Source organism: Perognathus longimembris, chromosome 24, assembly GCF_023159225.1.
Source record: "Perognathus longimembris pacificus isolate PPM17 chromosome 24, ASM2315922v1, whole genome shotgun sequence".
NCBI lineage: Eukaryota > Metazoa > Chordata > Mammalia > Rodentia > Heteromyidae > Perognathus > Perognathus longimembris.
Genome location: NC_063184.1, coordinates 9444616 through 9459260, shown reverse-complemented (window position 1 = coordinate 9459260; position 14645 = coordinate 9444616). Strand labels below are relative to the sequence as shown.

At 36.5% G+C, this 14645-nt stretch overlaps 1 protein-coding gene across 1 annotated transcript in view; it reads right to left on the bottom strand.

Moving 5' to 3' along the window:
- The window catches only part of LOC125341460 (bifunctional heparan sulfate N-deacetylase/N-sulfotransferase 4), a 230635-nt gene extending 216222 nt beyond the window's left edge, over positions 1-14413 (bottom strand). The window contains exon 1 of the mRNA XM_048333514.1: positions 13436-14413. Coding sequence (XP_048189471.1) covers positions 13436-14413 — 978 coding nt within the window. The remainder of the gene's footprint in view (positions 1-13435) is intronic.
- Between the last annotated feature and the right edge of the window lie 232 nt (positions 14414-14645).

Below are 14645 nucleotides of genomic sequence, written 5' to 3'. Positions count from 1 at the left end.
GTTGTGTTCAAATGTAGTTGAATTTGTCTATTCAAATCTATTTATCTATTTTTTTTTACATTTAGGACATATGTAACCATGAAGTTCTTTTCTGTGAAACCTTAAAGCTTTGAATCTATTTCTCCTGCCTTGAGAAATATGCAACAACTGAACAAAACATGTTCAGTGCCTGTTTCAATTTCAAGGTCTCTTTCAATGGTACGAAGTGAAATTGTGCTTCACGGGGGCCCCAAACGTTTATTATTGCTTTTTATAAAAGATACTAGTAAAAAGGTCTTCATAACCTTAGAAGGTAGTAAAAATTAATTGTGCTTTTTATTTAAAGAAATTAAATGACTTTATAGAATTGAATTAGATGAATATGTGAGACAGTGATGGGGAGTGTGAATGGGCACACCATCCAAATTAGGCTTAGTAAAGCAAAGAACCAAGACTTCATATTTTTCCCATTATTCTATAGTAGTGAACAGAAAAGTATTAAGACACATTTCAGTATGATGACCAAAACTTTCACAGAGATACGACTATGTCACTCTTATTTAAAATAAAACAGGGTAATCATCTAAATTCTGGTTATGTCAGTAAGATGGTAGGGTATAAACAGATCAAAAATAAGGAGAAAAAATGGAAGAATGAGAAGTTAATTGGAAAGAACAGACAGAAAGGCATGAAAGAGTGACAAAATTTAGGCAAAATGAACAAAACTTACATTTTATTCCTTTTTTGTTTCAGAGACTACTGTATTTGTTCAGACACCCATAGGATCTCCTCCCTACATAACTGTTCATTCACCATGGTCATGGTGACATATGTCACACATGGTCCATAGTGAGAACTATGAAGATATACATGTGTCCCTTGAAGAGCATATGAGCTTAAAGTGGACACATGTATGCGTAGTCCAAAGATCACTATACACCAAAGTCAAAGCAGTTCAGTAAGTTTGCTTTATAAAATTCTTCTGAAGAAAAAAGAAAAAAACAATTATAGATCTCTCTTCCAACCTCTTTCTCTAATCTTTTAGCACACATTTCACTAAAGTTTGTTTTTTCAAATAAATGTTGGGTACATTCTCACAATTCTTTCATTCACCATGAATCCTTGAAATTAGCCACAATTATGACTAATTCCAAAGTTTTTTTTGTATCTTCTTTTTTGTTTTTATTATTTTTAATTAAATCTTATTGACAAGGTGATGAACAGAAGGGTTACAGTAACATAATAAGGTTGTGAGTACATTTCTCGTCATATTTGTTACACCCTCATTTTTAAATTATCTTCAGTGGTATCTGAGAGAAATAATTCTGAAAGGCTTACACTTAAAAGGAGTCACATGAACTCTTGAGGTTGTTCTTCTAGTCATTTGATACACACAAAAAATCATATTGGGGGCTGGGATATGGCCTAGTGGCAAGGGTGCTTGCCTCGTATACATGAGGCCTTGGGTTCGATTCCCCAGCACCACATATTCAGAAAATGGCCAGAAGTGGTGCTGTGGCTCAAGTGGCAGAGTGCTAGCCTTGAGCAAAAAGAAGCCAGGGACAGTGCTGAGTCCCTGAGTCCAAGGCCCAGGACTGGCAAAAAAAAAAATAATAAAAAAATCATATTGGGTTAGACTTCTCTACATCTTCAGTATAAGAGTCAGCTTATTCCCACTACATCACTCAAACTTTTTAATTATAAGCACTGTCCCTTTTCTCTTTCCATAAATATTTCAGTTGTATTTGCATATATTGAAGTTTAACTGAAAAGTATTAAGTATTTTTTATATCTTGACATCAGCAAATACTAAATAATTATCTATGGAAATTGTAACCCTGCTACAGAGATTTCAAAAACTATTTTTTCTCTCAATAATTTGGTCATTTACAATATAAGCTGGATTCTGAAGCCCTTTAAAGTCATAGCATTTATTTGCAGTCATACCAAATGGACCCTTAGAGATAGATTAAATATTCCCATATCATTATGATAAGCAACTGAAATAAACATTTCCACTTTATAGAGTGGTATGCTTTGTGATAAGAAGTGATAGTTTGGGAGTTGGTATTAAAATCAGAGGGTGTGAAATTAATGTTTGAGATGCGTATATCACTTTATGAATTAATAGAAACAACACAATATAGTAACCAAATTATTTTTATAAAGGTTAAGCAAAGTTTTATTGAATTCTCTATTATCAGGGAAGCTAGCAGTTTCTTGCTAATTATGAGGTAAATTGATAATCTTCTTCATGGATTATGGTACTTGATCTTCATAACATACTTTTCAATATATGTTATCATGAGGAATAGTTCTGAAGATGAGGAAAGCCCCACAAGGCTACTTTCTTAGATAAGATCATGTGATATGGCCTTGGAGCCATGATTCAGTCCTTTCCTCCAAATAATATTTCAAGTATTATTTTGAATCACCAGTGACTTTTTTTTCTACTCAAAGTTCTAAAATCTAAGGAAATTGTCTTTATGTCAGATTTGGGGGGAAGGAAATTTTAAAAATCAGAATCAGCTCAAGTAGTGTAACTGTTTTGAAAAATAAAGTAAAAGTCTGACAAAGTAAGTACCAGGAAATGGGTCTTTGTGAAAGGGGAGGATGGGGCCCTGTAGAGAGATAGAAGAATGAAGGAGGTAAGGGGGAAGAATTCAGTCAAGAATTCATTATGTATACTACAGAACTGGAGAGTGTAAGGGAAGGGATGGGTCAAAGGGAGATGAATATGCTGAAGGGACGATACAGATAAAGATGCATTTTACACATAAAATTCATTTTATGGCAAAAAATATCTGAAAACACATCATCACATGACACTAAGTTCTGTCTGAGGGCAAGTGGCTCATTATTGTAATCTTAGCCACTTAGGAGGCTGAGGCCTGAGGACTGTGGTTCAAAGGCAACCGGACAAGAATGTCTGTGAGACTCTTGTCTCTGAGTAACCACCAAAAAAGGCTCCACCACATTTGGAGCCATGACTAAAGTGATAGAGTACAAGCTTTGAGCAAAAAAGCTCAGGAACAAAGCCCAAGCCTCAAAGACAACCCCTAGAACTGGCATAGAAAGCAAACAAATAAAACATGTTAGGTTCTAGTCTAGGTAAAAATTGCTCAAAATCAATATAAAAATAACTAAAATTAAATACAGTGTGAAATATTTAAAATAACTACTTAGACTAATAATCAGGATAGTACAAAAAACTATTCAATTTTATGCCAATTGAGAGCAAACAGGAACTGAAGTGGGTTAAACAGAAGAATAAAGGAAAAACTTTTGCAGGTAATATATGTTAGGATTTTACAAAGTGAAAATAATCTAAATAATGTGCTGTTTAAGAATATTTTCACAGAAAAATAGTTGTACTAAAAAAATGAAGAAAACTGTACTTTCAAAATCCAAGGTGATGATTTCCTATCCAGTGGAGATAGGCAATATCTTGCTGGTAAATTTGTTTCTAATTAAAAAAAATTGTATTAACTTTAGTTGTACAAAAGAGTTGCCATTCAACAAAGCATTTTATGAATACAGTGCATCTAGATAAATTTCATTCCTTTCATCAATCTTACCCTTTCCTCTAAATCTCTTCCTTTCCTCACTGTTCTTAACAGTTCTTATCCTGTAGAATATAGGTTAGATATAGTTGTTAGAATGTATGAAATATTACAAAACTATAATAATGAATAAATGCATCAGAGAGAAATTTGTTTGAGGGGAGAAAGCTGGGTGGAAATGGTTAGTTCCAGCAATGGGTTAAAGAGTAGCTCAGGCTAGATACAATAATGATGTGATACACGAATGTCCATGGTTGCTTTAGCCTTTTTACCCTTTTCCTGAATGAAAATAATGATAATAGGCTGTACCTCCCTTTGGATTACATAACCAAGATTCAATTTTATAGAATGAAATTACTCAAAATACACTGTATATTTCTATCAGGAATATAAAATATTTGAGTATTTTGTTTTGTTTTGTCTCTCTTTAATCATTCTTTAGATAGGAACCTATTTTTGTGGTATTGAAACAGATACAATGGCTTTAAGTGAGAAGGCTCATTATATTCTGTGCCAATTAATTGTCTAATTAATTCATTAATTATGTTTAACAGGATCACAGAGATTACAATACAGAAGAAACCAATAAGAAAATAGTCAACCATAGCCTCATGAGATTTAAGACATTTTCCCTAAGATTTAAGCACTCTAATGAGGGGTTACTTGTCTACCTTGCAGAGACTTAGACAGCTTGGATGCTTTTATCAAAATACTTTGTAGTATTTTCTCTTTCCCATGGAGACAATTACTACAACTTGAGAAATAAAACGGATCTCATAGACCTTAATGGGGTCTGTTCTCTTCTTTCAAGAGATTTCCCTTTGCTAGATAATTACACAGTAAACTAACCACAGTGAGCATTAATACTAGTGTTAGATCTTGTTTTGAGTACAAATGAATTCATGAGGGCCCAGTCTTTAAACTGAAATCCATTTGCAAATCAAAAGATGAAGTTATTCTGAACACAGAATCCTCATTTGACCCTGGGCTTGGTTTTCCTGATATGCTTTTCAGAGCCAGTTACATCATGATGTGGTAGAACTTGTGTTTTCCATAGAAATTAGATAATCAGAATTGCAAAAGCCAAACCAAAAATAAAACAAAAAAACAAGTGTAATAGTAAAAGTAATAATAATCAGTGGCAGAGACCCAAGAAACAGATTTACCATGGCTGGGGCCTGAATTCAGGGTCTGGTGCTCTTGCTTCATCTTTCTTCCGAAGGCTGGCACTCTACCACTTGAGCTTCACCTGTACTTCCAGCTTTTTTTTGTTGTTGTTGTTGGTTAATTGAATATGAGTCTCTCAAAGCAATACTTTCAAAACTGTTTGTTGTAAACCAACTGAACAACTCATGGGGGAGAGGGATGGGGAGGGGAAGGGGGGAATGAGGGAGAAGGTAACAAACAGTACAAGAAATGCATCCAATGCCTAACATATGAAATTATAACCTCTCTGTACATCACTTTGACAATAAAAAATACTTAAAAAAATAAAGTTCTGAACACTCCACAAAAAAAGAGTCTCTCAGATTTGTCCAAAGCTAACTTTGTACCATAATCCACAGATCTCAGTCTCTGAGTAACTACGATTACAGGCATGAACCACCAGTGACTAGTTAGGAAATGGATTTAAATGAAAACAAACTTGTAAAGTTCTTGTTTCTAACAACAACAAAAAAAAATTAGACATGCTCATAAAGAGCATTGTCATCAAGAAAAGAAACATGAAAATTAAATAGAATGCTTGTAGATTACCACAATTCTTTTTTTTTTTTTTTTTTTTTTGGCCAGTCCTGGGCCTTGGACTCAGGGCCTGAGCACTGTCCCTGGCCTCTTTTTGCTCAAGGCTAGCACTCTGCCACTTGAGCCACAGCGCCCCTTCTGGCCTTTTTTTTGTATATGTGGTGCTGGGGAATCGAACCCAGGGCCTTATGTATACTAGGCAAGCTCTCTTGCCACTAGGCCATATCCCCAGCCCCGATTACCACAATTTCTGAGCATCATTATTAGGAGGGTTTTGATTCCTTGATTTTTTTTTTTTTTGCCAGTCCTGGGCCTTGGACTCAGGGCCTGAACACTGTCCCTGGCTTCTCTTTGCTCAAGGCTAGCACTCTGCCACTTGAGCCACAGCGCCACTTTTGGCCATTTTCTATATATGTGGTGCTGGGGAATCGAACCCAGGGCTTCATGTATAAGAAGCAAGCACTCTTGCCACTCGACTATATTTCCAGCCCAATTCCTTGATCTTTTGATACATGAACACTAGAGAGAAATATGAATTCAAAGTACTAAATTCCATCTGAATCATTGTGCCTTCTGTTTCGTGAACACTGTACTCTTCCTACACCAGCTTTTTCTTTAATGATTCTCTGAGAACTTCAAGTACCTATTGGCTTTTTTTTATGATTTCTTCTTTATAACCAAGGGAAAACTTACAAAGGCTGTAAAATAACTTACCTCACGATGAAGCCACCTTCTCAGAATGTATTACAAGACACCTCAAATGCTTCATTCGATCTGTTTTGCCTTTTTACTTGGTTCATTTGCCTTTAGTGATTATTACCATGATTGCAAGCATTACCAATTTACAATGCCACACCTACAGTGTAAGAAATACCTAGATTTTTCTCTTTAAAAACCCAAATAGGGATGTCCCATGTTAAATAGATCTTAAACTATTAAAGAAATTATCTGCCCCTCAAATTGAACTTGTAATCTTTCCAGTACCTTGCACCTGCCCATTTCTGCATGGGTTGATTGACACATTCAGGCTCAAATCACCCTCTTTGCTCCTCCTGATTTCCACAGAGCTCTGATGGTCTTCACATAAGTGGCTGGGCTATCTGAGCCCCTTTTCATTCTTGTCCCCTTTGCTGGTATAACTTGATAGTTGGTGGTGGTTCACCCCTTTAATCCTAGTAGCTCAGGAGGCTGTTCAAAGGCAGAAAGTACATGAGACATATATACAACTAACCACCAAAATGCTGGAAATGGAAGTGTTGTTGAAGTGGTAGAGTGTCAGCCTTGAGCAAGAAAGCTAATTGACAGTGCCCTAGCCCAGAATGCAAGACCCAACACCACACACACACACACACACACTTTCTCTCTCTCTCTCTCTCTCTCTCTCTCTCTCTCTCTCTCTCTCTCTCATACACAACTATGACATGGGTTGATTTCCATAGGTATTACCGATTTCTATTATCTGAGAGTGCAAAAGGTTAATAAATATGTTCAAGATCAGCTGTTTGGTACTGAAGCCAAGACTCAAACTTGAACCCTAACTTGAATTCCCTAAAATAAAGCTTAGACAATAAGATTCATAATTGTGTTTATTTCTTGTGTTGCTTCTTCTTAGATTCTCTTCAAGTTTCTTAATAATGCCAAGCTTCATCATTTTATTCATTCGGAAATGTACAAAATATTACCACTTAAGTGTTGAAGCCTGTATGATTAGCAGATTGCTTAGCATACATTAATATGCTAAATACCATATTCTAAAAAGTTACCACTAATATGCCTATATGATTATGTAATAATTCTATAACTATACATCTAGTTATATATACATATGTACATATATGTCTATATATACATATATTAACTATATAACTATATATATAGTTACTTATTTATATTTAAGATTCCCTAACTGCATCCTTATAAAACATATCTGTGGTTTAAACAGGACTTTCTTCCATATTAATTGTCAGCATGTCACCTTCTAGCTTAAAATCTTCAGCAAAGTAATGACACCTTATATTCAACAGAACAAAAATCGAATCTTCAACCTCCTCCCAACATAATGGGAGTTCTGTGTCATAGCAGGAACTAGCACCTATACATGGTTATTTCTCAGGTAGAGTCTCACAGAAGCCAGCCTCAGACCAAACTCTTCCTGTCTGTGATCGCCCACATAGCTGGGTTCACAAGCATGCACCATATCTTCCTCGCATTGATGAAGATGAGGTCTTGCTAACATTTGGCTTGGTATGGCCTAGAACAACCACCTTCTGGATCTTTGCCTCCTGAGCAGCTGAGATGCAAGAGTGAGTCCTGAATTATATCTAAAATAAACTGAGATATGATAAATTATACAAGATTCTAGATATCAACATTCAGTGCGACCAAAAGAGGATAGTCTTAGGAGACTGGAATTCTAGCTAGTCAGGAGGCAAAGATCTGAGGATCATGCGTCAAAGGCAGTCAGGGCAGGAAAGTCCATGAGATGCTTATCTCCAACAAACTACAAAAAAGCCAGAAGTGGCACTGTGGCTTAAGTGGCAGAGAGTGGTAACCTTGAGCCACCAAAACTCAGGGACACTGCCCAGCTCCTGAATTCAAGCCCCAGGACTGGCACAAAACAACGAAGATAAAACAAAACAATTTCTGTCTTTCTATGTACATATGTATGTATATACATCATACAATTAATCTGATTTTTGATTGTTAGCACCAAAGACCGATTTTTATAAACAATGGCAAAAATAATGATCTAAATCAATTATATGACGAGATCTTCAATTTAAATATGTTTCAGTAACTGGTTCATTCTTCATTCTCTTTGGAATCCAAACTTTTCAGAGAGAATGGAAATTACCTCAAAAAAATGATTTCCAAAGTCTGAAATCATGAACAAATATATGTTGCTGGTTAATAGATTACAAATGCCTGATGAAACTTATAAGTAACTCCAATAAAGAACTTGCTGAGAGAACTAGAATATAAAAGAAGAAATAGCAACAATAACTCACAGAAACAAAACTGGTTAACAAGAAATCAGTCCTTAGGCAACAAATGAGTGAGACAAAAAAGCAGTATTGGTGATTGTAAGTTCAAAAATTAAATCAAGATCTTTAGAATAAAAATAAACTCAAATGAAAGAAAGAGAAGTGAGGAAAGACTGAGAGGAAAAGAGAACAAAAGGAAGAGATCTGACTTATGTTTATCCCCTTCCAAAAACATGTAAATAACATCTTTATCTTAGTTCCTTCTTTTAGGGAGTTTTATTTTGTTATTAACCAGGGGACAGATTTTTAATTCAGTCTGTCTGAGATAGACATACTCACCAGAATGGTTCACTAGATATAAGACCCCAGTGCAGCTCTGAATTAGTACAAGTTTATTTATATTTAGAATGTATGTTTTTCAAAAAGCAGTAGTAAAACATTCTGGTATGCTTTGTTTGAAAAAATCTATTTAAAAGGTCTCAATAAAGCTTCTTTCATACAAAAAATAAACAAACCAAAAAACCCTCATATATTCATATCATTGAATACTTTAATTTTATTTTTCATCATTATTATGTTTTTTTTTTAGTGTTGGTACTGGGGCCTAAACTGGGAGCCCTGGTTATCACTTACCTTTTATTCATAGCTGCCACTTGGCCACTTGAGCCACATCTCCACTTTTGGCTTTTTGGTGTTTGACAGGAAATAAGAATTCTCATGGACTTCCCTGCTCAAGAGTCAAACTAACATCCTCAGGTCTCGGATTCCTGTGTAGCTAGAATTATAAGAGTGAATTGCCTGTGCCCAGCTATTTTTTCTGATTGTGGGACTTGAACTCAGGGCCTTTGTGCTGGCCCTGAGTTCATTTTGCTCAAGACTAGGGCTCTACCACTTTGACCCACAGTTTCACTTTCAGTTTTTGAGTGGTTAATTGGATACAAAAGTCTCATGAAAACTATTTTCCAATGCTAGGTTTGAATCTCAATCCTCAGATCTCAGCCTCCTGAGTAGCCAGGATAACAGTCATGAGCCAAAAATGCCCAAATTCTTTTATGTTAATGTTATGATTTAGAATTTCTCTCTCAAACTAGGAAATTTAGGCTGAACATGAAAATATAGCACTGTGTGTGTACATATCCTCACAGAGTGAGGTGGCCTTGTAGAGTAAGCTGCATATGTATTTATCATTAAATGCTCCCAGTTGCCTAAATATAATTATTATGAGAGTGCACTGAAGATAATGGGATCACACCCATAATGAAAAATTGTCATTCATAACAATGGAAATGCACCTGCAGTACTGAAGAGCATAACATCTGTATTCTCTATTCCCATACAATAAAGTATGAATAAACACTCTCATGCTAAAAACATTAGTGCTGATTTTAAGGAGGAGGTATGTAATCTCAGCTACTAATTATGGAATAAATGTTGCACTCATAGAAAGGAAACATAAAGATCAGGAATATGAGACTATCTAGAACTTTCCTGCATAAAACCTGAAATTCCTTGCCAACAGAGCATTTTCACCCAAAAAGTTAGAAATGAGGCTAACATGAAAAGTAATAGATGATGACTAGAATTTTTATCCCTGAAAAAAATCAATATTTTCTAAGCAAGTCAAGGCATGAACAAGTCTTCAGTTTAAATCAAGTTTAAAAAAAAATACTTTTTGGCAAAGCTCTGAGGGGAACATTTGACTCCCATATGTTCCTAGACTTATGCTGAGGTTAGATCCCAATTAATCCATTGTAAGTTGAAAATGTCACAGCTCAAATATGCATTTGTTATAGTGAACCTAAATACTAAACATTAGCCAAGCCTTGCTTAAACGTGCTGAAAATACATTATCCTAAATGTGAGAAAAATCATTTAATGCAACGACTATTTGAGAACCAAATATTGAGTACTTAACACAATTGATCCAAGACTGCATTGACAATGGAAACCAGAATGGCTTTATGGGTATACTTTCACACTATTGAAAAGTCAACAGATTGTTTAGATTGGAGTTTAAGGAGGTGAAATAAGAAAGAGATACATAATATAAAGACATAATTCAGAAAACTTACCAAATATGGAATAAAGATAAATATTTAGAGATAAGATGTATGAAGGTCTAAACAAGTTAAATCCAACAAGCTGATAACAAGACATATTCTAGACCAAATGTCAAACATCAAAGGAAATGAAAGAATTTCACTGAAAGCCCCAATTTATAAAGAATTTCATATATCACAGATTTCTAATAAGGCTGAAAGTGCACATCTCAACAGAAACCACATAGAGTGGGAGAGCAAGATAAAATATTTTATGCACGGAAGCAAACCAAGTGCCAAGTGAGAATGCTTTCTAAACTATCCTTCAAAACTTCTCAGATAAGCAAAAGCCAAGGAAGTTCATCACCATTAGACTTACCTTACAGAAATGTTAAAGAAAGTTCTTCTAGTTGAAAGAAAAGGTTGCATACCAACTAAAATAGCATATAAAAAATATTAAACTTTCTGGGAAGAACAAGTATGTAATCAAATTCAGAGAAGGATATATGCATTAGTAGAGAATAAACTGCATAGGCTAGTAAGGAAGTTCAGAACAAAACTATTAGCAACAGGTAAAGGAGAGTAACATTCCCTGAATTCAAGCCACATTGCCAGCACACACACACAAAAAGCTAAGTATGTGAATCTACACATATGTCATGGTAAATTTTGCAGAATATAAACATGCTTTAAAATATATCATATACAATAATATGTATTTAGGTATATGTAAATAATAATTACATGCAATTTTTTGTACCAGTCTGCGGCTTGAATGCAGGGCTTTGAGCCACAGCTCCACTTTGAGCCACAGGCTTTCTGGTGATTAATGGGAGATAAGAGTCTCATGGGTTTGCTTGCCTAGACTGGCTTTGAACTACAATCATCATTTCTGAGACTCCTGAGTAGGTAGGATTACAGTCATGAGCCACTGGCACCTGTCTAATAAATACCTATCATTTTTAATAAAGAAATCAGCTCAGAGGAGGAACTCATAAGAATAATGGTGCAGAAAAGAGTAGATTGTTCAAAGTGACAGTTAAATTTACTATGTATAAGTATACCGGTGAATATTGCATATCACAGTTTGTAACATTTATTCTACATGTAGCATAAACATAAAACATATAAGAAACTGAGTATCACATTCATGCTTCATGCACATATTATACATACAGCACATGACATACAGTATATAACATACGTGTCATATACATACACTATGCACACTAACATAAGTATACACAACCTTTCTGAGTCTCTCTATATGTGTTTTGAATACTTATAAGTTTCTTTATTCTGTTACTCTGTTTGGGGTTCTGCAATTTCAGAAGCTATCAGTGATCTTAGAGTATTTTATGAATACTAGTGAATAGACTAGTTTTTTTTTTAATGAGGAGTAAGTGAGGTAGCTAAATTTGAGCAAATCAGATTTACTTAAATTACAAAGACTTTAAAAATTCATATTGTCCCTTAGGTTGAAATGAGAACAACTTATCTTTCCACAGGATCATAGTAGGTATCCTCACTCAGAAAATATTAACATTCTTATTAATTAAATTAACATAAATACAAAGATAGAATAAAACTGAGTGATCTTGACAGCTGTCAACCATGGCCATTTGCACCCTTTGTGGAAGCTATGAAATGAGAGAGTTCAGTCACAGTGAAACAGGGCCTCAGTCAGTGGCTTATAGGAAATAGACTTCATTAGTCCCCATGTACTTTGGAGATTCTTTAAAAATGAATTTAATTCACTAGCTTCAATCATGTCATCCTACAATGTTTATGAAGTTTCAGTAGGGTGGAAGAAAAGCTATTATTTTGAAGTAGCTTCCAAGTTTCATCTCTGGAAGATAAACAGCTTAATAAGAGAAGATTTAAAAAGATAATAAGCCCACAATAATCTTTGGTGCTTTTATGATTCTAACTTGTGTCCTATAATTCCTGTTTATTTTTGCTATCATTCTTTGTGCCTGGAATGAACACATGCAAAAGTGAAAAAGCCTAGGAGAACATCAAATTGAAACTGAAGAAAGAATTACTCTCACCTTGGTAAAATTATCTACCTACTTGTGGTATCATTTTTATGTTTTTCTTTTCCTTTTCTTTCTTTATATTTATATTTTTTAAACTCACATTGCCTAGATTACCTAGGTTGGCATCGAACTCATCGGCTCAGTTGCTCTTCCTAGTTCAGTCTTCCAACTAGCTAGTACTAAGGGCATGTCCTTCCATACCCAACTCCATATTTAGTTTTTCCTTTTTTTTAAAGTGATCACATAATGAATGTTTTGTATAGTCCATATAGTTATAATCTAGAGGTGATGCCAGTAACAGTGCTGCATTAAGCAAAATAATCGATAGACTAACTGGAAGGAATGGGAGTTTTTAAGGTCAAGTTCCTCTATAACAATTTTTTTGTTTTTATTTTAAAATTTTTATTATCAAACTGATGTACAGAGAGGTTACAGTTTCATACGTTAGGCATTGGATTCATTTCTTGTACTGTTTGTTACCTTGTCCCTCATACCCCCCTCCCTCCTCCCCCTTACCCTTCCACCCCCTGAGGTGTTCAGTTCACTTACACCAAACAGTTTTGCAAGTATTGCTTTTGTAGTTGTTCTCTATAACAATTTTTGACAATAACTGTATGTTCTAGTGAATGTCCATTCAATCCACAGGAACACTAGGCTTACTTGCACTTCCTGAATGTTCCTAGGTGACTTCCCCATCTTCTGTCTTTATCACCATGATCAATTCTAATATTGGCAAGGTGATCAGTTCACAAATAGGGTTTGATGACACACATAAATTTTTTTAAATAGTAGCTGTTTTAAGGCGTTTTCTGGGACATGCATACCATGGCAAGATGTAAAGATATTAAGTTCATTAACTTTGTGGGGTATTTTAATTTTGTATCCTACAGGAGCTTCTATTCTGGCGTGTGTGTGTGTGTGTGTGTGTGTGTGTGTGTGTGTGTAATGGTTAAGCATTCATTTAATATTTTTAAGCTAAGGTAGCCTACCAAAACCTAAAAATAAATATCAGTGATTAGGAATCTTAAATATTCAAAATCCCATTTTACCAATATGTCCAAATTTACAGAACTCTGCAGAAATCTTACCTTCACGTCGTTGGCGTTCATCCGGGTCCCCTCCTTCCCCACAAATATGTCATCGATGTCCACCAGGATGTACCTGTCCAAGGACAAGGCCAGCCTCTTGCCTGACAGGAAGGAGATGGCGTCGATGAAGATCAACTTGTGCAGCCAAAAGTTTAAGTTGTTGCCAAAGAGAACTCGCTGGATGCCATCGTGGAGGCCCAGGTCCTGGATGACGGTGGCATAGGGAGCTTCGCTGGACAGCAGCGCAGAATCGGACTGGGGCTGCAGTCGCGTGAAGAGCACGGGCTGGTAGGTGGAGTGGTTGTACAGGAACACAGTCCAGTCGTCCCCGGGCAAAGGCCCCTTCTCCACCTTCGGGGCTTTGGTGATGTGTAGCAAGGGCGACTGTGGGTTGACCACACAGTCCTGCAGAGCGAGGTTATTGTACAGGGTCAGCGGGAGGCCTTTTAATTGCGTGCTTGGAGAGCTGTTTGCGTTGGCTTTATGAAACCCAATGATGCTAACACTGTATTCCACGCAGTATTTTTCTAACAGCTCTCGGTTCCACGAGTCCATGCTGACATACTTGAGGATGTTTTCATAAATTACTAAGATGTACTTGCCCTGACCGCGCTCCGTGAGAGGTGGGACATCTCCCTTGCCCGGGGCGATGACCATGTGGTACTGGAAGCGGCTGGACTCCAGGATCGCCACGATCTCCTGACCCAGCTGGGAGTACTGGCTCTCCACGAGCAGCAGGACCACGGGGTCGGTTTTGGACGTGTCAATGGGCTTGACTGTCTTCAGCTCCAGGGAGCGGTAGGGCAGGACTTTGAGGTCAGCGCATTGAGCCTCGGAGGTGGTCTCCATTAGGGCTACCTCCTGTTTGTAGCCTGAGTAGAGGAAGTAGGCGGACACCACAATGCTCACCAAGCAGAAGGTAACCAGCAGCACAATCAAGGTGCGAAAACTTCTCCGGAGCCTGACGATCAGATTCATCTTTTTTAAAATGATGCGTTTTGAAAGCCGCTTTCGATGTCTTTGCCTAAAGGGCCATGGCGAAGGTGGTAGGAGATGGAGCCAGTACTACTCCCCAGAAGTTCATGTAACCATTGCCAGTCATGTAAAATGCCAGGAGGGGTCACAAACCGGCTACAGAAGGGCGATGTGGACCAGGAGGGGGAAGATTCGAAGAGATTTTTGACTGTGTGCGATGCTAAGAACTCCTGTA